The following is a 23,632-nucleotide window of genomic DNA, read 5'->3' as shown; positions in this document are numbered from 1 at the left end:
AATATAACTACTAATAACTCATCACACGCAAAAAGAGATACTGCAAATCCAAAAACCAACTATTTAGGAGGAAAAACATCCCATCAGTAATGATGAACAATTAACATCGTGGCAGTAACGCTTGAAGGATGTGAGAAGAACGAAAACCAAGAAAAGATGACAGTACAGATGAGTTATTCCAACAAACCTAAGTAGCTACCAAAATACCTGAATGTGAGAATATCCTTGCAAAATATAATTACACTCGCACATATACAACACCATGAACAAGTACCCAAGAAAATCAACTACAAAAACATGTGGAATGATGTCAAGACAAGAGAACACTTACACCCACACCAAAAATAAACACATACATATATATATAATGATATAAATGTAATAATGTAACCATATAAAGAAAAAGAAGAAGATTCCATTTGGACAATATTAAGAATATTAGGAAAATAAGCCACCAAGGAATCTAAACCAACTGTCTCAATATGAGAATTGTTACAACCTAGATTTGCCAAACAATCAGCTAAAGCATTACCTTCCCGAAGAACATGAGAGAAATTCAATTGAGGGAAAGACTCAAGGATGAACCAAACTTGTTGCAAAATATAATTAAGGTTCCAATTATAGATCTTTGGGATGGCAACGTTAATGATAATAGTAGTCACCTTCAATATGAAGATACTTAATGCCAAGCTTACATGCTAAACTCACACCTTCAAGAAGTGCAAGAGCCTCAACATTATTATTAGTATCGAGAGGAATCAGGGAAGCTTTTAAAGCAATGACTTCACCAATGTGATTACGAATACAAAGACCAATCCCTGAGTCACTTGGATTACCTCTGGATGAACCATCAAAATTAAGTTTATCAAAAGGAGATACAGGAGGAGACCACTTAATGGAAGCCTTATCAACAGGAACTTTCCTAACTCTTGGAAAGATAGGGGATATTGAAATGGAGATGTACTTCCATTGCGAAAAAATCCAAGAATCCCAAGACGTAAACTCAGAAGTCAAATTAAAATGAGCATGCACCCGAGCATTAACTTACTATATATATGTTTCTCAATGTCGAGAAGAACCAAAGAGATGTCAGAGAGAGATTGTCTAAAAATTCGCTTGTTGCGTTCCCACCAAACTGCCCAAACCACAGAAGAGGGAAAGATCAACCAAAGATATGAAAACAATGAACTAGAATAAAGAACATGCCAAGACTTGAAAAAGGTCCAAAAGTGTCAAGGGCATGGGAAAAGATACAAATAATTTTCTCATTACAAAATACCAGCATTGAAGAGCAAACTCACACTGCAGTAACAAGTGATCCACATCTTCATTAACCTTACCACACAACACACAAACAAAAGGAGGGGAAATGCGAAACTTATCCAACCTATCACTAGTGAGGATCCTTTTCTAAAGAGAAATCCAAGAAAAAGTACCTTCTTTAGGGAGAACAAAACTATGCCAGCAAAAAAGATAAGCATGATGAGAAGAATCCTGGGACTCTATATGTTGTAAAGCTTTATAGCCCTCTTTAACAAAAAAATTACCAGATTTTGAGGGATACCATATTAAATTATCCTTACCCCTAGAAAGATAAACTAATCAATTCTCAAGGATGGAATTAAATTCTGATATTTGGAGATCTGCAAGGGAAAGGGATGAAGGGTCTTTCCAAAAAAAATTGTGAGAGAAGATGTCAACATGATCAATGTAATTAATGAACTTAATCCCCCAATGCTGAATAAAGATATCCATGTAACCAGTTAGAAATGGAAGGGAAGAAAGAGGAGGTAGACCATTCCAAGAATCTATCCAAAAGAGAACATCTTCCTCATTATGAACTTGCTAAGATAAGTAATCTACAACTAAACTCCTAGACGCAACCATAAAGTTCCAAGTAGAAGAACCAGAAGGAGGATCCAAAACTGTGAAGATTCTCATGGGATTAGAGGAATCAAGATATTTGGCTTGCATAATTTGACACCAAAGGGCCTTAGGCTTAGAGTACATATTCCAAACGAGCTTTCCACAAAATGCCTTATTTCTATTAACCAAGCAATGCATGTTTTCTCCACCTGAAAACTTATCTAAAGATAATTGCTGCAACGAAACCAAAGGCATATTTTTATCACCGGACATATTATCACTCCGAAGGAATGAGCGAATAATTTTCTCAATCTGATTTTATAACTAAATTAGGAGCTTGTAGAATATATATATATAGTAACTAGGAATGGTTGTGAGAACAATTTTGATAAGAAGGATTCTGTTAGACAGAGTCAACCATCTAGCTTTCCAGGCTGAAATCCTACTCTTTAGTCTAGAGATGACATTATCCCAGTAGGATGACTTCATATGACCAAAGAAGAAGGGGATCCTGAGATAAGTGGAAGGAAGAGAATCCAAAGAAAAACCCAAACAATCCAAGATTCTATGTTTAATAATAGGAGTGTGAAACATAAAAATTTTGGATTTAGAAGGGTTAATAACCTGACTAGATCCTGATGAGTAGACATCAAGGATACATTTAACACATTTGGCTTCCTAGATGGTAGCACACCCAAAAAGTAAGGTATCATCCACAAAGAAATTATGAGTAACAGAAATGTGAGTCTTTGGAATATGTACACCAACCCACTTGTTCAAGGAATGTTGTCTATGAATGGTGCGACTAAAAGCTTCAGCCATAATGATAAAAAGAAAGGGAGACAAAGGGTCACCTTGATGGACCCATTGTGAAGCATTAAAGGATGTGGAAGGAGCACCATTCACTATAACAGAGAAAGAAACCCTAGACATGTAATTCATAACCCACTTACACCATTTAACATAGAAACCAAACTTTAAGAGAACTTTATGCAAAAAACACCACCAGACTTTATCATAAGCCTTCATCATATCAAGCTTTAAAATAAAAGATGAAATATGATGAGTCAATAGAATGCAAGAATTCCAGAGCCACAAGGGCCCCACCATATGTCTCCCTTCCTGGAACAAAACCACCCTGCTGAGGTGAAATGATTTTTGAAATGAGAAGCTTCAATCTTAGATAAATATCTTTAGTATAGATCTTATAAATACAATTGCATAAAGAGATGGGGCGAAAGTCTGCAAAATTTTTAGGATCCTTCTTTTTTGGGATGAGAAAAAGAAAAGTAGAATTGAAATTCTTTAGAACATAACCCTCTCTTCGAGATTCTTCAAGGGCCATAAGAAGGTCAAAATGAATAACATCCCAACACTTTTGAAAAAACAACATAGTAGAACCATCAGGCCCCAGGGACTTGTCCAGGGCCATGGAAAAAGCTATCGAATGCATCTCTTCAATAGAAAAAGGCTTCATAAGTTGTTCATTATCATAAGGGGAAATTAGAGTAGGAATGGAAATAAGTAGTTCATCAATAGATCCATCATCAATAGGTGACTGAACCAAAGGGGAGAGCAATTCTCTAAAAAAATCAACAGCTCCATCCCTAATTTGTTGCTCAGTAGTAAGAGAAATTCCTGTGCTAGCAGATTTAATAGTGAAAATAGATGAAGAAGCTTTCTTGATTTCGGCTGAAATGTGAAAAAATTCATTATTTTGATCCCCCTCTTTGAGCTAGAGTTCCCTATATTTTTGCCTCGAATAGATTTCCTATCTAGAACAAAGAACTTCCTAGTATGTTTTAAGTTCTTTTTGCTTCTCATGAGTAGAAAAATCTAGACCAAAAGCAATAATGTGATTATTAATATCCTTAAGTTCCTTCTCAACCCTATCTCTTTCCTGAAAAATATTCTTAAAAATATCCATGTTCCAAGTAATGATATTATTCCTGACGTACTGAATCTTTTTGAAAAATTGGAACATTCGAGTACCTTTACAAAAAGGGGCATTGACCCACCATTGATGAAGAAGAAAGAGGAAATGGGGGTGTGTAAACCATATTTTATCAAACCTAAAAGGAGATCTGAAAGAGGGGGGTGAACCAGCTTGGACCAGATACAAGGAAATAGGAAAATGGTTAGACTATGAAATGTGAAGGATATCTGAGGAAGTCAAAAATTTAGAAAGAAACAAGTCATGAGAAATAAGGAGCCTATCTAATCTAATGGAGATTTGAGAATCGGACCTACGATTAGTCCAAGTAAAAGAACCATTAGACAGTGGAATACCATACAGAACATTATTTTGAATAGAGGCCAAAAAATCATCAATCACACACTAGGATGTAGGATTACTACCACATTTTTCATCAGGAGACACAATTGAATTTAAATCACCACCAAGAATAATATGCAATTCCTCGTATTGATGAATAAGACGAGAAAGGGATTCCCACAATAGAAACTTATTGTGAGGAAAAGTAGGAGCATAAAAATTAAATAGCAAGAACACAAAATCAAACCATTCAAACTTTAAGAGTTGTCAATTGGAATCAAAATTGATCAGCTGGCCTTTGATTATCTTGGGATTCCAAAGAGAAACAAGCCCACCTGACGCACCAAAAGAGGGAACGACTACAACCTCCCATTGAGCCCATTTATGAAAAATATTATTGAAAGTTCCAGAAGACAACTTAGTTTCTTGGAGAATAACAATGTTAGCTTGGGAAGAATCTAGGAAGTCCTTGATCCTACCCCTCTTGTCAGGGGTGTTTAAGCCCCTGACATTCCATGAAATAATATTCATGGGACACGAGGAGAACGACATGTTCTCCTCATTTTGACCTGAGAGGAAACTTTCTCCTCAATAGTACATTGAAGTCCAACTTTAATCTCATCCTGAGTTTTGGAAGATAAAGGCTTCCTCCCCCTTTTCTTAGGAATGCGAGAGCTAGGAAGAAGTTGAGAGGGGGATTGAGCCAATTCCAATGTCTGGGACAAATCAAAATCCTTAACTAGAGAGGGATTAGATACTGACTGTGCGAAGGAGAAGATTGAGAACATGAAATAGAGGGGTGATCACAACTATCTACACGGGAGGAATCAAAAGGATATTTAGGAAACTCCTAATGACCAATCTGATCAAATAAGTCAGAGGACATCGTAATAAGGATATCAAAATCCATCAATTGAAACCCTTCTTCAGAAATCGAAGAGGAAATGGGTTTTATTGGCACAAAAGGCTGACTGTCAAAAATAAGACTACGGATAGGAGAGTCATCAATAGAATGAACCACAGAAGGAACAACTGGTGGTAACAGAAGAGGCTGATCAATAAAATTACTAGAATAACCATGGTTACCTAAAGGAGAATGGCAGTGGGATTGAGATTGAGAAATATGCATCGATTTCTCTGAATGAAAAAAATTACTCCAAGAAAATAGAAGAGAAAAGGAAATCGAATCCAACTTATTCTGAATGGGCAATATTTAAAAAAAACCATTAGCGGATAGAAGAAAAGGTTGATAAGGCATAGGGGAAACAAACTTATGCCCAAAAGAAGATTGAGACAAATGAATATTGAGGGTAATCATAGAGTTCAACACAACCAAATCCGAACAAGAGGAAGAACACTGAGTAGGACAAGCAACCTCACCATCATGAAAAGATTTCTTACAAGAAGACTTCCTAAAATAACCACACTCATGAAATTTAGAAGACAAATATGAACAAACCACTGAAAACTTAGTAGGAGGACCACATTGATGAGAAAAATTCCCAAGACCCATCGAATGGGAAGAGATTGACAATGCATCTTGAATAGTAACGGTTTGCATCTAGGAACCATATTTCGAGACAATGCGAAGTGAAGAAGGAATCGACTTAGATTGACTTAGAAAGAGACATGGACGAACTGGAAGATGAGGATTTTTGAAAGGCATAAGATCATGCCTAATAAAGATGCCTAATTGGTTTCCCATAATTTCAACCAGATTCGGATCATGATACTCGAGAGGAAAAGTAGGGAATGAAACCCAATAAGGCATGAAAGAGGGGAAGAAGAATTCACATCAAAATGAGGCACCTAGATATACGTATAAATGCCTACTCCTGCATAGAGCCAAGCTTTAAATTTATTAAAAGAATCCCTCTAGCTTTGTGAATCAAAAATTGCAATGAAATATAAAAAAGCCTCATCATATAGAAATATATCATTTAATCCCACCCAACATTGATTTGCCCAATGAAAAAGTGTAGAGAATGAAATAGAGGAATGAAGCATACAAATTAAAGTCTTTGCCTGCAGAGATGTAATAGTAGCTTGAACCATAGACTCAGGAAAAACAACTCTTACCTCCGAAGATGCCCTAGCTGAAACCCTAACTATGATTGGAGACATTTTCCTACGCATTGGAGATTGGAGTGGGGAAGGGGAAAGAGGCAAATGACTATGGAGATCAGGTGGAGAAAGAAATTTTGGATTGAAGGCAGATGAGTGTGAAGAAGGAAGAACAAGAATGTTATTGGGTGACAATAAAAATTTAGGGTTACACATAGAAGTAGTGTTAGGCCAAGAAACATAAGATGGGAGAGAATTTTACTACAAATCTCGAGGGCTAAATGGGGGGAAAAATGAAGAACCTTCACAAATGTCGAAAGGGGGATATGGAGAGAATGACCGATGGCTTCGAGATTTGCGATAACGAAAAAGACCGCCGCTGTGACACCGAAAAACCCCATCGACCACCCACAAGAGGGGGTCCTAAGATGCCTTTGTAGATGGATGATTTTGGCAGAAAAGGCTTCTTCACAGGAAGATCTTGATAGGAAGCAAACTTACAAAAACACATAGAAGTAGGTTGGTGATCGTAAACTAAATCCCGCCAACAACCACCCTTAAGGACCCATTGTGGAGTATGGCCCAATTGTTTCATACAAGAATAATCATGATCATCGAAAGGAATATCGACCCATTTAATGGCGGATCGAGATTGAACCCTTCCTTGCCAGTTCTGATCATCTACGAACTATTGAAACTTGTGCAAACCCTGTTGAAGACTAAAAACATTGTGATCTGCTCTTGGAGGAATACACTCCCAATTGGACCATTCCAAAAAAGGCAACTTCTTTGACGCGAAAGCCACCTGCCCGTAATCTGCCTTCGCCACATCTACCCTCAAAACCTCTGCTGCAACTCCTAATACCTCTTTGGGAGGAGCCATTGTTGCTATTGCTACCATCGCTACTCGATCAGGAAAAAACCCTATTCTGCTCTGCTATGTTGTCTTCATATATTTTTTGTGGGAGTTGGTTGTAATTTGTGAAATTAATTAATACATTATTTAGTAAATAATTTATTAGTTTGTTATTTTTTCTTGGTTATGGTATTGGTTGGGATGGTTGCATTCCCATACATTTTTTGTGAGGAAAATTAATTTGTTTTGTTTTTGAATTTTTGGAGAGTTTCCGCTGCAACATTCTTTGGAAGTTTTGAAGGAGGTTTTTGGTGTGAAAATTGGGTGAAACTCATGTAATTTTCTGATGGTAACAATCCTCACACATATACACATATCTCTCACATGATTTCTCACACCCACACACCTATGTTATGGTTTGAAACAATAACCAATTTCTATAGACTCCCTGTCAAAACAATGATAGGATCAAAATAGAGAAGAATAAAATTCCCTATCATAACATATTGTAGACATGAACTATGAACAAATAAACTAATCTAGCATCACAACATTATATAAAGATATGAAAAAACATTATCAATCAATCATACAATCATTAAAAACCAAAATATTATTTTTATTACTGCAACTAATATGATGATGATTACATTGAGTGACAAATGTCTACATTTAAACATTTTGGTCATACACCTATTCGACCAACCTTCTGTCTATACTCTGTCATGCCTCTACAACTCACCAACTTTCTTGTACTTCTTTCCTGACCCTACTCACCTCCTCTTCTAATCTTCACTTTGATATTTTCCTCAAGCCACCTTCAATTTAATGTTTCTCTGCTTAGTTCAACTTTCGAAATCACAAAACTTCAATCAGAACATCTTCTTCTGCCTTGTAATGTGCCCATCTCAACAATCTCCCCCTTTGATGTTGATTCCCAAGACATTTATTTTCTTTGTTATCCATTTCCGCCTCACCTATTAGTCTATCAACTTCAATAAAACCATTCCTAGTCTTATGTAAAGATACCTCCACTATGTCATACTTTTCTTCTTCTACCACCAAATTATTCCATAATATATCATCCTCATCACAACCCCCAATGTCATACACCATTCCAATTTTTTTCCCAAACTCTTCATCTTTCATTTTTGAAAAGGAATACACAACAACATCCCTATAAAAGACCTTCATATGTACCTCTACCTGTACTACTGCACCAACTTCTTTGTTATTACCTGCAACCTTTCTTTCTTTATCCTTCAGTCTCCCACTCGTATTCATATCTCCACTGGAAATATTGTTTTTTCATTCTTGTTCAATATCATAAATTTGTGCTCACAAATCATTTGCACTTTTATTGTTTGCTTCTCTTCCTTCTAATTCCACCTTTACCATTTTCCCTGTTGCAGGCATGCGCCCTTGGTCTCCTTGTGTTGTGTAGTGCAATGCTCGGGTTTGTGACATGGCTTAACCACCATGTGGATTCAATAAGTCTAGTGGTTGTATCAGGCATTAACAGGTTGATCTTTTGGTGCAATGATAACCTCACTTGAAAGAAGTGGTATCAGAGCTTGGTCACAAGTTCAAACCCCTCACTTGCATTGGGGGGGATTGTTGCAAGGTGTGCACCCTTGGTCTCCCTGTGTTGTGCAACACAGTTCTTGAGTTTGTGACATTACTTAACTGCCTATTGTGGATTCTATAAGTCTAGTTTTTGTATCAGGCATTAACAGGTCGATCTTTTGGTGCAAAGACAACCGCGCTTGTAACCGTTCCCTTCATGAATGTGTTTGAATTCATCATCTTTATCTTCTGTTGCTGCTTCAATTTATACTTTCTTATTTATTGACACTTCTTCTATTCTCTCTTTAATCTTCATGTCTTTTTTTAGTCCAATATTCTATTGTCCTTTTTTGGTTCCCATTCCTCTTGCCCAACTCATTCTTTGTATCCATTCCATGCTCATATTTACTCATTCTAAATTTTTCAATATACTTTCTTTTGCTTCCCTTTTTCATTTTGTATCTTTCCCTTCTCATGACTTTTTCATCCACAAGTCTCCACAACTCCATTTCATGTTCAAATATCTCATTGACACTAGGCAACTCCTCCTTATCACTTTCTTCCTTAAAATTCTTTCGTTCAACAATTTCAATCCAAAATTTAGAAACATCAATGTTAAAATCAACTTGTTTACCTTCCACATTGTTCACACTATCCTCAAGTTTATTCCAAGCTGCTCCTTTAGTCTCTTTATTTTTCCTTTCTTCGAGCTCTTTGGTCTTATCTTCTTGATGGAGTGCTAATGATTCCTTGCTCCTCCTGAGTTCTTCTACATAAGTTATAGCTTGTTTTTTATTCTGCTGCAATTTCCTCTTATCGTCCTTTGCTGGCTTCAACATGATTCCTTGTTAATTGAACATGTCCTCTTCTTCACATCTCCTATTCTCTTTCATTTCCTTCTTATGAACATGTATCTCATTACTATGTTCCTCCACCGCTGGTCCACACTTCACTATCCATATTTTATTTCCCTCTTTTGGAGCTGTTGTCTCTCTATTTTTTCACTTGGCCTACATTCTTGTCTTCCTAGAAATTGTGTCATCTCTTCCATCCTCTATTTTGGTTTTCTAGCTCTATCAATTACCACCCCTTGTTTATGTTCCATTTGTTGTATTTGTTTAGTTGATTTCTGTTTCCAATTGGGAACTATATATCCATGATTATCCAATTTTCCTTTCTCCTTTTTAATTTACATATTCACATTTTTATTGCCACATACATAATCAAAATCAACATTAGTACTCACATTTAGCTCTCCAATGACTGTCATCTCAATTTTCATCCATCTTTGGCTTCATATCTTGTCATCTCTTCATTTTAGTAGGCTTCCTTCCTTTGTTTGATAATCCTCTCTTCATCTTTAGGTGCCTTGCAATGCACCTCTAATGAAAACTCCTTCCTTTGGTCTACTTGGCTCACTATTACAACTTGTTTTCTTTCCTTCTTAACTCCATCTTTATCAATGGGCACTCTTCTTTCCCACACTCTTGTCATCCTCAAGGTCTTGTTCTTCACCTTTCTCATACTTGAATTCAAATTCTCAAATATATCATTTATAAATAAATCAAGAGACTAAGGTGTCTCCTTAAGTGCCTCTTCAATGGACACTTTCCTCTCCTCTTTACTACTTTCTTCTTCAAGTGCTCCTTGCTGCACTTACACTTTTATCCATTCCTTCTTATCTTTCCTCATGTTCTCCACAATGAGAACTCCATTCACCTCTTCCAATGCATGTTTCTCTCTTGTCAACTTCCTACTATCCAAACCCCTCGTGGTTTTCCTATTATTTTTGTCTCCTCTTCTAAAGATAGCCATCCTTTTCCTTCTTCTCTTCTCAAAAATCAACTTTATGGGTCATTTCAATTTCTTACTCCTTGGCCAACACCAAAGAAATTCCTGGCTTCTTCCTTCAAGCCACTATTTTATTGTCTCTAAATATTTCTTTACTGCCATTTCTCATTCAAACGTTTCTTGTCATATTGGGTTTCACCTTCTCTTTTCTTTTGAGACATTCCTTCTTCATTTGTTGCTACATCTTTGTTTCTCTTGTCCTTGTCTTTGTGATACCTCACTTAGGGATTCTCTTCTTTTACTTTGCCAAATCTTTTGGTACCCAATCTGCAACACACATAACTTTCCAAGAATATTTGAACATCAAAATGTAATTCTCATATTTCTCCAAAGCTCAATAATTATACCCAATTTCTTTGCCTAGATATTTTGGGATCTAATACCATTTGATGGCAAAAATCCTCACACACATATACATCGATCTCACATGATGGCTCACACCCACACATCTATACTATAATTTCAAACAATAAACCAATTTCTACAAAAAAAAAACAAAAACTAAATTGATCTAGCATCATAACATTACATTTAACCAAGAAACAACATTATCAATCAAAACTACAAACATTAAACACAAAAATATTAACTTTATTACTGCAACTCATATGACGATGATTACATTCAATGATAGATGTCTACATTTAAACATTTTTTCCATACAACTATTCAACCAGTCTTCTCTCCACACTTTTTCATGCCTCTTCAACTCACCAATATTCTTCTACTTCTTTCCTCATGCTAGTAACCTCCTCTTCTAATCTTCACTTTGATCTTTTCCTCAAGCCTCCTTAATTTTAATGAGCCTCTTTTCTTAGTCCGTGGCCTTCCAAATCACACAACTTCAATCAAAACATCCTCTTTTGCCTTGGAATGTGCCCATCTCCACAATCTCTCCCTTTGTTGTTAGTGCCCAAGGCTTTCCTTTTATAAGATGTAGTAAGAATTATTTCACACAAAGGATGTCGGTTTCTCCTCCTCTCTTCCCCTTCAAAAACCACAAACAACCGATATGTAAGAATCCTTTCTCATAACTGAATGCCAACGATTAGGTAAGCATAACTAAAATATAAAAAAATGCAAACTGCCTCCTTCATCCTGTCCAAATGGCGAAAATTATTGATGACCTAGACAATAAGAATTTGATGACATAAATACTTGTTTGACAACCAAAATTGAGACACAACTAATTTGAACAAAATATAGGAAGGTGATGCTCCTACATCATTTTGGGTTGGATTTTTTCTAGAGATTTTGGTTAATGATTACTTGAATTCAATTGAGGCTTGCACTGTGAGAGGGAATTGTTATAAATTTATTGAATTTGTTGTTGTTTGTGGAGGGTTTTGACTAGAATTTTTTGGTGTTCAGGCTTCTCCATTTCTTTTATTTTTAAAATTTTGATGTAGGGCTCTTCTACCTCCTTGTATTTTCTTTGAATTTATTAATTTGAAATAGAAATATGGTGTATTTATTATAATTTATATCAATCTCAAATTTTGTTCCATTTATGGTTTTAAATGGATAGTTTTTTGTTTTGAAAAGTAGTAATTTTCATTATGCAAAATGAGGGTTATTTGAAGTTTTTTTGTCTTGTTATTTGTGTATTAGTTTTGGGGTTGGCTTTATTGAGTTTATAGAAGGTAATAAGAAAAATATAAAATGGGTTGTGATGTGATTTTGATTCTAGAATTTTCAGCATTAGCCTACAAATGCACAAGACTTGGGTTCAACTGCACAACTCTTTGTTTGATCTTGTTTTGATTCCTGGAACATCCCAAACGCTCAGTTTGGGGTTGTACCCTGTCTATAATTTGGTTTTAATTTTTATTGATCTGAATTGTGTTGATTTTATGTTCTTATTCCTTTTAATATTCTTTTTTATGTAATAGTTCAATTGATTCTATATTTGGGAGTGGTTTCGTGGTTAAATCTTTTATGTGAAGCCCAGGAGAGGCCTATGTGTATCACTATGTGTTTCAATTTTAGACTATGGATTCATGAATGTTATATATGAGATATCTATGTCTTGTATTCTTTGTTATTCCTTGAATTAAAACCTATGCTATGGTTATGTAGATACAATTAGGGAGACTGGCTCTTAATGGGTTCAGGCCCTAAAGTGGCTGTTAGGGTAACTCATTGGAGAGTTTCTTATTCAAGTGATAACCTAATTAATGAACTAGGGTGAAACACATTAATAAGATAATAGTGTGCCCCACTCATGGAATTGAGTGCTTCTATAGACTAAGGATGGGAATGGGAAGACCTGGTCATCTATGGGGTGTTGATCTAGAATAGTTGAACCTCCTTGTCTTCATGAAAGGATTGTTTTGGTTTTGCATGAGTTGTCAAATGGGGGCTGAGGCTTTGGGAGGATACTTCGGTAACTCATGTTGAGGCTATGTGATGTCATTCTTTCCTTATTATACTCTAGTATCCTATCCCTTTTGGTTGTGAGTAGAAGCCTTTGGTAGACCCTAGTCATGCTTCATATTTTTTGTTGTTTTGGGCTTTATAGTTGTGTACACCTCATGTTCCCTTGGATGTTGGTGTTGTACTTGAGAGTAGATATTGTTACCCTTTCTTGTTTCCTGGTGTGTTTGGGGCCTTGTGTCTGTCTCTTGAACATGGTGGGTGGACTTGAGGGTTCCACATGGTTGGGCGATTGTTGCCAACCTCCATTGGGGACTAGTGGACTCGTTCATGTGCATTGGAAGGATCTTGTCTTCTTTATTCAAGTACTTTTTCATTCTAGTTGTAAGTTATTAGTAATTATAATTATTGTATATGCTATGTATTATTGTGAAGCATTGCAACTATATTGTTATTGATTCTTGAACAATCCATAAGGAGGTTGATGTAATTTAGAATTATGTAATAATATTCATTGTAATGGTAGAATACTGTCTAGGGCGTGTTTAGGTAGATTGGTGCTAGTACCGATAACTTATGTGATGGTATGTCCTATATTACTTCATGTTGAAAGGTTATCATAAGAAATATTATAATTATAAATTATGTAATATTATAATTATTTGATTAATAAATTATGTAAATCTTAAATCTTGTTTAGAGGTGTTGCATAGTAGCGACATTAGTGAACCCATAGAGAACACAATTTTAAATGTATGTCTATCTTCTACTTGTGCATTGTAATAGTCATATGTATGATGTTTATCTTGAAGTGTTAAAGATATAATGTATTTTGTGTTCAAAAAAGTTACTGCTATGTTATTTTAGTTTGTTAGTTGTTAGTCCTCTAGGGTTCATTAGTAGGGTGTTACAAGAGTCATACCATATTCTAATGCTCTAATAAAGATTTTCACTAGATGTGCACAGTGATCTACTGCCTTTTTTTTTAAAATGAAGTTGTTTAGTTATCACATGCAAAATATTTTGGAAGAACCCAACCCCTTTGAATATTTTACTTTCTAGGACACGTAATGATATCGCAGAGCCTTCAAACCATGTCTTTTTATTCACAATGATAGCAAGATGTGGTTAGTATTTTTTGTAAAATGGTCATAGTACCCAAGGGATGGCTAATTCCCCTCTATTAGTATCTAATGATATAATGTGTAAGTTTTGTTTCAAAGTTTTAACGGTAGGATGGTCACTCTTTGGCTACTCAATTAATATGTATATGTTTGGTATACCTCTATGAGTCAACTCTTGTTACATGTTGATTCATGTTTTGTAAAAGGTTTGCGGTACATGAGGGATGACTCTTTCCCGTATGCAAACATCAAGATTGCAAGTGTATAGGATTTGTTTGGTTCTCTATCTAGTGGGTGGACCACTCTCTTGCTACCTAGACTCTATTTGATATCCCCTCATGGGCAAAATATTGTTTCATGTTGTTGTTGTAAACTCATATTTTATATCAATATGATTATAGGCCCATGGACTTTTGCCTTAAAAAAATGATTTAGTTTTAGTCAATGATTAACTTAGGAACTTATGATCAATTAAAATGAAAGTTTTCTTTCAATAACTATCAACTACTATAATATTTACATAAATCAAGACATTGATAGAATTTTTTGACTTTTTAAATAAGAAAAATCTCTTTCCACTTTCATTAACACAAAAAATTTGAGTTCTTTAATCCATAAAGGAAAAAAATATTATATTGACATGGTGACAATATTTTTTAAATTATTTATGGTTATTTATTTGAATTTCTAGGTTAAATGTACCACATTGATTCTATGGAAATTTCTAGTTATAAACAAATTAGAAACAATAATTTATAAAAGAGATTAAATAACTAGATAATATAAAGTGTAGATTCAGTCTTAAGAGTATGAAATGTGTATCTGACATCTTATATAAGAATTATTTGAACCATTTTTATATAACGAATCAACTTGTATTTTATATATTATGCTTGATTGAAAACTTACATTGTAATTATTTATTATGATTGATGTTAGTTTAGAAAAACCCTTTTGCTGACAAAAAGTTCCCAGTGTTGTGACATTTACTAGAATAGATGTTACTTGTGCCAATTATGTAAATAGAGAAAAAAAAAAGCATACCAAATAACATAGTATAGTAACAAAATATGAAAAATCATGGCTTCTTAGTAAAAATGGGTTCTAAGATTTCTGGTACAATCCTCATAATTAGTTTAAAGTAGGGTGAGTATTAAAATAAAATTTATTGATTAAGAAAAGTCATAGGCATACCTCACAGTTATAAAATCACTAATATAAATTGATATCCCTGATAAACTACTTTATCAAGCTATGTTTCTATATGACACCTAATCGGATGCTTTATAAAAACATATGCACTATTTCAATATAGTGAATTTAGCTAACCTAGTTAAATATATATTCCTTCATAATGAAGAGTAAAAATTTTTGTAACACAAAATGTAGAAGTCCACAATGCATGTGGTCACTTTTGAAGGTGGCAATGGCCATTCTTCATACAAAACAATACAATTGTAAATACACAAATTCGCATAGCACAATTGTTTTTTAGCAGATATTTTGTTGTAAAACAACATTGAAAAGGAAAATTAAGAGGATCGAACCAATAGAAATTGCATAAAAATTCATTGTGATTTGCAGATTTTGTGTTTTTGATCAAGGATTGTTTTGTATGGAGAATAGATGGCTCCTTTGAAAGTTATATATCACTCTAACAGTCTAAGAGATCTACCTTTAAAATGTCAACTTGAAAGAAAATTTACAAACTAATCATATATATACAAATAGAAACCTTTTATTTTCAAACTAAAAAATGCTTCATTACACTATCACATTTGTTCTTCTCCATTATTCTTATTCTTATGTTAAATATCTTAATACTTGTAATTTGAAATTCTATTTTTGATCTTCTTTTAAAAATCTTTTGTTTCTAACCACTATTGATTTGATCTAAATTGCTTTACCTTCAATTACTTACATTTACTGAATTAACCTAAATTATTTTTAAAGAAAGGGGGAGAAGGTGTTGGAAGACCTGATTTTGGAGGTTACTAGGGGCCAAGAGAACTACTGGAAGTGGGCTGGTAAGGAATTTGGAACCTTGAAAGATGGGATTAAGGTCATTATTGACACTTTTAGGGAGTCCCCTGGGCCTAGTAAAACTGAGAAGCTCATGAGCATGATTCAGAAGCTGTCTCAGGATGTCGAAACTATGAAGATCATCCATGAGCACAAAATTAATAAGGTGGAAGAGTATGTGAATGAGATCAAAGACAACCTGAATAATCTAGTGGAAATCAGCAGGTAGGTGATGAGTAACAGTGCTGAAGGTTTGAAAAAAATCAATGCCATGATTTCTTCCTGTAGGACCAAACCCATAGCCAGTGAACCTCCCTTAGGGAAAAAATAGAAAAAAAATGCTTCGAAGGGTGGCTAGAGTGCTGCTGGAGGGAGGATTAGTTTAGGTCCCTGTACTAGAACCAGGAGCCGAAGCCAGGACTAGGGTACCTCCAGATTCATCATGGAGGATCTGGAGAAAATCAACAAGAAGATTATTCAGAAGAATACTGAACTAGTGCACTCTCTCAGTTGAGTGTTTTTTCCTATTTTTTTGGGGATTTTTCGTGTTGTTTTTAGCTTTGGGTCTGTGTGGGGTTTATCCCTTGTTCTGCTTTTGTTTAATGTCTTTTTGGCTGTTGGCCTTGGTTTATAAAACTTTGGGTTTCAAGTCCCTGTAAAACCTGTTTATCTTTATCAAATACATATTGACGAGTTACATATCATGATCCGGTTAACTAACAATTATATTAATCAGGCAATCCTTCAAACGAAAATGCCAAGCAATAATACAAATGTGAGTAAGAACTCTATCGCATGCTCCAATGGAACGGTTTAAACAACACACACTAAGCTTACACTTCTAGGCTTAAAAATGTTACACACTCAGAGTTGACTGACATTTTCTAGGCTTAATATATTGTTTAATGTGTGTGGTCACACTAAGAATACACTTCTAGACTTAAAAGTGTTAAACACTCATAATTGACTAACATCCTCTAGACTTAATATGTTTCTTAATGTATTGTTTAAACCTGACCCATGCCAATACTTCGAAACCAAATATGCGTGCTCACCTATGCCTTAGAAGTGTTTTCATTCATACCACAACGACTAAATAGTGTAATTTAATGACCTGAATCCATACAATCTTTATTCTTTATTCTTTATTAATTAAGTTGACGCTTAAATAAAAAAAAAGATGCCTCAGAACTTTCTCCCTCAGTTGAGCAATATAACCTTCACCGAAACGGTTCTCTGGAATAAAACTGCAAAGATCAAAAGGTCAGGCATCCTTATCTACACTTTCTGTTTGCTGTGGCTGCGGATTAATGCCCTTTTCCACCGGCAATTCAGCTTTTGATTCGGATAACGGAAACTTCGTATGCTTTCATGACAACCAGTCAACATAAATTTATTAAGAAGGAGAAAGATTTTGCAACCAGAAAGAATATATGCGGAGCTTCTGCCAACATTTTCGCATCATGTCGTTCACATATTTTATGAATAATAATCGATTCCTTTGTGGGAAGGATTCTGTGAAATGGGTTATTCGCATATGATCACTCTTCTAATATTCAGGTCGCAAAAGGGGCATTTGCATTATTGCAAAAGGGTTATTCGCATAGCATCGAGTAATACTATTTAAAAAATGCGATATTCTCAACACCAAACATCTCTCAAACGTCGTGATATTGAGGGGATATTCATCAACTTTTGTTTTGTCGAACGTGCCTCTACATATTATTTGACTGTGCTTATAAAAAAGATTTGTACACAAATTGCCTTTGCAGAGTCTAATCATAACTTGCTTAAGCATTGCTATGTATAGATTGCAGTAATTTTTATAAGATATTGGATGCCCTTGATCTTTTGGTTTTCTTTTAATTAGACATATATAGCTGACTAAATGAGAACATTCTCATCTACAATGGTGGCTATAAGCATCATTTCATTTAGATCAAGTTTTTGACATTAAAGAGAACCTTTTTTTATTAGTAATTTTTTTCAAAATTGTTTACAAGTTTAAAATAAACATTTATGTAGGTTTAGATTTGTATTTATGAATTTAATTTGGATCATTTTGTATTTATATTTGGATGTAGTCTAATTTTTAGAATGATTTCATTTAATTTATTTGTTTATCTTTTGATACATAACACATAATTGGTTTTATGCTATGCTTTAAAAGGTACAATCAAAATAATAGGTAAAATAAACAATTATCAACTTATCACCAAACTAAACTCGGTATTTTGCTTCATATTATCAATAGGCGATATGAAGCAACCCTCTAATAGTTTATCAATTTCTTCTTTGACTATAAGAGATACCTATATATAAATCTTGCAAAGTTTTTTCTTGACTAGTTTAGCATTTGAGTGCACCACTAGATGGATTACAAGAAATGAAGGGTCTAGGCATGTCATATTTACATAGGACCAAGAAAAGTGTGGAAAAATTCCTTAAAAAAATTTTACATGGTGTTTTTATTTCCTTTTGTTGGCATATTGTTTGCAATACAAGTCATTTTGGGATTGTCTCAATTCTTAAATTGGTCTCTTATGATTATTCTACTAGAATTGTTGATTCATCCTACCACAAAATATTTCAAGGGAAGGCCACGTTCCTCATTTATTGAAACCTTAAATAGGGTTTTTATTACTAGAAATTTCATATTTTTTTTTTTTTCCTTTTTTATTTAGTAGCGCCTTAGAGAGTTTTTCACTAAGGGGATTTCAATTTTATTGTGTATTTCTACTTTTTGGATTTTTAGGGCTAAGGAAATTGCCTTGTTGTCCAAAATAATATGTAGCATCTTAATTTATTTAGAAACCTTTTATATGTCATTAGCTAGTATACATTCATGGACTCCAATGAACTAAACTATAACTTTGTCGATTTTGAATATATCCAAAGATAGAAGATCTTGTTTGTCACAAGTAGTCAACTTTGGATGGATGAGTGAAGTGTTGATGGAGGGTATATGTTATAGAAGATTTAGTCAATATGAGTTTGTGTACATATTGAGTGTACCAGTGTGGCATCAAGTCTATGGATTATATTTGTGTGTGCACTCATATGATCATATCAATTGTAGTGTACGTGATGCAAATTTGAAGTAGTGTGTGGTGACTATTTTTGAAGTTGGTCACTTGAGATAGAGATTCAAAGGTAGCTTCATACTTGGATATTGATTGAGTTAATGTTGTTGAAGGCTTATTCATCTTGACTCATATTCGGATGTGCCTTGGCTACAGATAGTGTCTCTTCAACAAGTTCTTTGTATCTTTCCCTATGGCAGTGTGTCTCAACTTACAAGTGCCTTCTATATTGCTCTAGGGTAGTGCACCTCAACCTGCAATCCCTTCATGGAGTAGAGTGTTTCCTTATTAGTGACCCTAAAATAATATTATTATTCTATTCATATATTGTGAGTTGACTCTCATCGTGATTTTTCCCTTCTTGGGATTTTCACATAAATTTGGTGTTCTCTTGTGCATGGTATTCATTGTATTATCTTTAATTACTACTGATATGGTTAAGGTTAAGTTGACATTGATTTTTGCAACAAATTTTAAGTGTTAGAACAAGACTGATTCAATGCTCCCCTTCTTGGTCTCAGGTGTGTTTACCACTAAAATCTAAGAGGTTGTGAATTTTAAGAGTTCTTTAGGTGTATTTTTAATGTCTTCTAGTCAATATATTATTGAGGAAAATTCAAATATTTATCTGATTAATAGTATATTGGCCATGCTTAACAAAGATATTTCATATATTATATAATTTAGAATAGGTTGTTTTCCCTTGCATTACTTTGGTATTCCTTTCTTAATTGATTAATCTAACCATATTTAGTGGAAATGGATTCTTGAAAGGTTTGGAATGTACATTTTTATTAAGACCTTCGAATGGTTGTACTTCATAGGTAATATTACGCTATTGAAAGTTATGCTACATGCTCTTTGTATTTACATTAATCTAGTGCAATTTTTCTCCCAAAAAAAGTATAATAAAAAATTTCTTCATGAAAAATATTTGAACTAAAAAATGGAGTCTTATCAATTGGTACCAAGTTTGTAGACCAAAACAATCTGTAATTCTCACCCTTCAACTTTAAAAGTATACGAGTCAATAATTGAAGAATAAAACTTATTAAGGATGGTACAAATAACAAGATCAAGCTTGGGCCAAAATGCCAAACTATAACTACGTCCGAGGTATAAATTTTGATGAGATTACTAAAATGATTTTAACTTGGAAAGGTTGTATGGTTAGGTATACTATAAAGAAAGGATTTTCAATATTTAAGTAGCGCATTATGTATACTGTAAATTCCAAAACATGATCCTTTTTAGTTGGATTCATGGGACTCATATCCACTAGTTTTTACTTCTTCACCTTATCTTCTTCTTTTATTAAATTTTTTTGGATGTTGGTTGATCTAAAGTGTCTAAATTTAAATGTTTTCACTAGGTGGAATAATATCATATTTCTTCTTTGAAGGATTCTATTTGTTTAACTTAGGGAGGAGATATCAAAGATTAGGAAAATCTATTTTCCATTAGGGATAAGTGGCCATATTTTTTCATAGATGGGGCTCATACTCTTCCTTATGATTTTCTTATGGGTATTATCTCTTAGATAATGAAAAGTATAAGTATAATTATTTTCCTTATTGGAAAAATATTTGGAATAAATGTGTTGGCCTACATGTAACTTGTTTCTCTTGATAATTTCCCAAAATGATGTCTTACCTAGCTCAACAAAAGAAAGAATGAATTCTAAATTCCTTCCAATTTTGATATTTGTGGTGATAATTAGGAGTGTGTCACTCATATATTATTTTAGTGTTCATTCTCCAATGGTCTTTAGAGAAAATAATGGCAAATCTGAGACCATCCTCTTGTTTATGCTAAATATTTGTCTAAGGTTTGACCGATTTGGATATCCTCTTGTTTCTACTTTTATTCTTTTGGTATATCGTGTCCAATTTTTATTGTTTGGAAAATCTAGTTTAAAATAAATCTCCACAATTTCTAAAAGTCATCAATTTTTTTTTCATTATGCGTGGATGACATTTTGGACTTATTAATGGAAATTTTGTAGGCTAATTTTTTTATGGATGAATTATCTGGATTTTGAAGGAAGAATGTTAGATTGGTTCACTTTTCTTCCTAATACTATGAATATTGGTACCAATAATTATATGGAGGCTTGACCACTCCTTGTGTCTCTAGAGAAAGCTTGTGAATTAGGCTAGAAAAAATAATTTGTGAGATGGATTCTATTATATTAGCCATATTTTTGAGTAATAGAATATTGATAATATTTTATGAGGTTAGCTTTTTATGTTGACTAGATTCTTTATCTTTTGTAGAATTTTGAATCTATCTATTCTTTTATATCCTTAAGTAAAGAAATATTGTGCAAATGATTTGGCCAAATGGGATTCTGATGTTAATTACGCTTGGATGCCCAAAATTTGGGCATCCATATATTTTTCTTAATCTTCATAGTTTCTTCAAGTCCATAATTATTTCAAAGATTCTCTTATTAATATATTTATCTTTTTGTCAAAAAACTCTTAATACAATAAAATTATTAGATTCATTGAAATGTATTTTTATAATAAAACCTTATCTCTAAATAAAAGAAACCTTACAAATCCTTTATACCAAGATCATAATAAACTACTTCAAAAATACCGTAAATTGAACAATATCAACATCTTAACCTTCCTTCTCTACAACCATTCTTCACAACCACCAAAATAATATTTCATATCAATCTAATTTAAAATATATGATTTTTTTAAGTATGTTTTGAAAGATATTATGTGCACAAAAAATATAATTTTACAAAATGGAAGCTATGGGTAATCACTAACCAATTTAAGTGATTAAAACACTTAAATCACAAATATCAAATAATAATGTATTCGATCTCCAAAATGAAAGAACAAGAAGTTTATGAAATAACTTCATTGATGTGCTAAAACGCATGGCATAAACCACATCCTTAATTACAACATATTTAGGGGCTACTAAGTATTTTGATTAATGTCAATATGCAAACAATTAGTAAACCTAGGAGAAACTCCAATGTTCACCTCTAGACTATAATAAAACTACTTGTCTTTGTAGGCATTGAAACTAGCAGCCTTATTATTCACATCATACATCTTCCTCTTCCTCTGCCACAAGTTGTTGCCTCTACCCAAACGACTCATGCAAAACAGTAAAACAAAAGTGTTTGTAATATTTTGCAAACAAAGGCTTACTCATAACAGTTAAATTGACATTTTCCAAAGAAGTTATATAAAGATTTAATCCATAATTAGCTATATCATGTTAAAAAATTACAGTCATACATTATACTTCCTAAACCACATTACTTTTTTTTTAAGATAACACCAAAATATTTTAATAAATTACACTCTGAATTTTCTCATATATTATTTAAATATTTATAAAACATTACATTCTCATACAACTGAAGTTGGGTTTCAACAACTAACACAATACTAGCTAGACGATTTAATTACTAACACAAATTTTCACATAAAGTACATTAATACTATTTTCCTCCGTACCACGATACCACGACGACTAATTATTGTGGTCTAATGACCTGATCTTTAGAAACGATATGGATGGGAGGCTCTAGCTTCATTCATTAAGCTGGGCGTTTGAGTTTGGAGAGAGAATGACGCTTCAGAACGTCTTCTCTATGTTCAGCAATGTCAACTTCACCAAAATGATCCTCTGGAATAAAATTGCCGCTCACTGGGTCACGCATCCATGCTGCTCGTTGTCTCACATTATTATCCCCACTCTTCCTTTTCTGTGGCTTTGCATCAATATCCTTTTCAATCGACACCTCAACGTTTGGTGCAGAATCACAGAAACCTTTCAAGCTTTCATAACAAGCAGGTCAAAAATAATAAATATTCATATTTTTAAAAATTATTAAGTAATATGTTGGTTCTGTAGTTTATTGCTAAACATGAATTGTACCCTGAAACAAAGTAGCATTGGCTTAAATACCTACCATGTTAAACTTGGCAGGCCACCCCGCTCAATCTTGAAGGAGGACAATGCTTCAGCAGATACAACTTTCACTCTGAGTATTGATTTGGCCATGATTATACCCACCACAATATCTCCAATGCTAAAGAAAATATGACTAATGAGGGGATGACTTCACAAGAGAGGCTGCTTCTTATTTTTCTCGGTTGCCCTACATCGCTAGCAGAATCCCTTATAAAGAGAGAGCGTGGTTCATGAATGGCTGTAACGATTAGAACTTGGATAAAGAGATTCTGTTCGCATATGATGAGTTTACTCATATTCTTGTGGAAAAGGGTTATTCTGATTTGATAACTCTACTTATATTCTCGTTGAAAAGTGTTATTCTCATGTGGAAAAGGATAACTCGCTCAAGGGCAGAACGGTTATTCGCATGTGGATAAAGCTCACATATTCTTGATACTATATTATCAATGGTTATTGTCGAATTGAATGTTGTTCAAATAAATTATATTATAAATATTTTGACAATATAAATAGAATAGATTGAATGTATCTATCTATGTTAATTGAGTGTACTTACAAACCATTTAATGTTCAATTCATGTTTGCAAATCTCAAT

At 33.8% G+C, this 23,632-nt stretch overlaps 1 protein-coding gene across 1 annotated transcript; it reads right to left on the bottom strand.

Annotated features, from left to right (window-relative positions):
- Positions 1–22,558: 22,558 nt before the first annotated feature.
- Positions 22,559–23,208, bottom strand: LOC131047110 (uncharacterized). The gene is made up of 2 exons (XM_057980952.2): positions 23,033–23,208; positions 22,559–22,898 (listed from the first exon to the last, which is right to left on the bottom strand). Exons 1-2 carry the CDS (start codon positions 23,122–23,124, stop codon positions 22,658–22,660), a joined length of 333 nt encoding a protein of 110 aa, XP_057836935.2. The 5' UTR covers positions 23,125–23,208; the 3' UTR covers positions 22,559–22,657.
- Positions 23,209–23,632: the final 424 nt, after the last annotated feature.

The sequence above is a fragment of the Cryptomeria japonica genome, chromosome 2, assembly GCF_030272615.1.
Source record: "Cryptomeria japonica chromosome 2, Sugi_1.0, whole genome shotgun sequence".
Lineage (NCBI taxonomy): Eukaryota > Viridiplantae > Streptophyta > Pinopsida > Cupressales > Cupressaceae > Cryptomeria > Cryptomeria japonica.
This window is presented reverse-complemented; position numbering and strand designations above follow the sequence as displayed.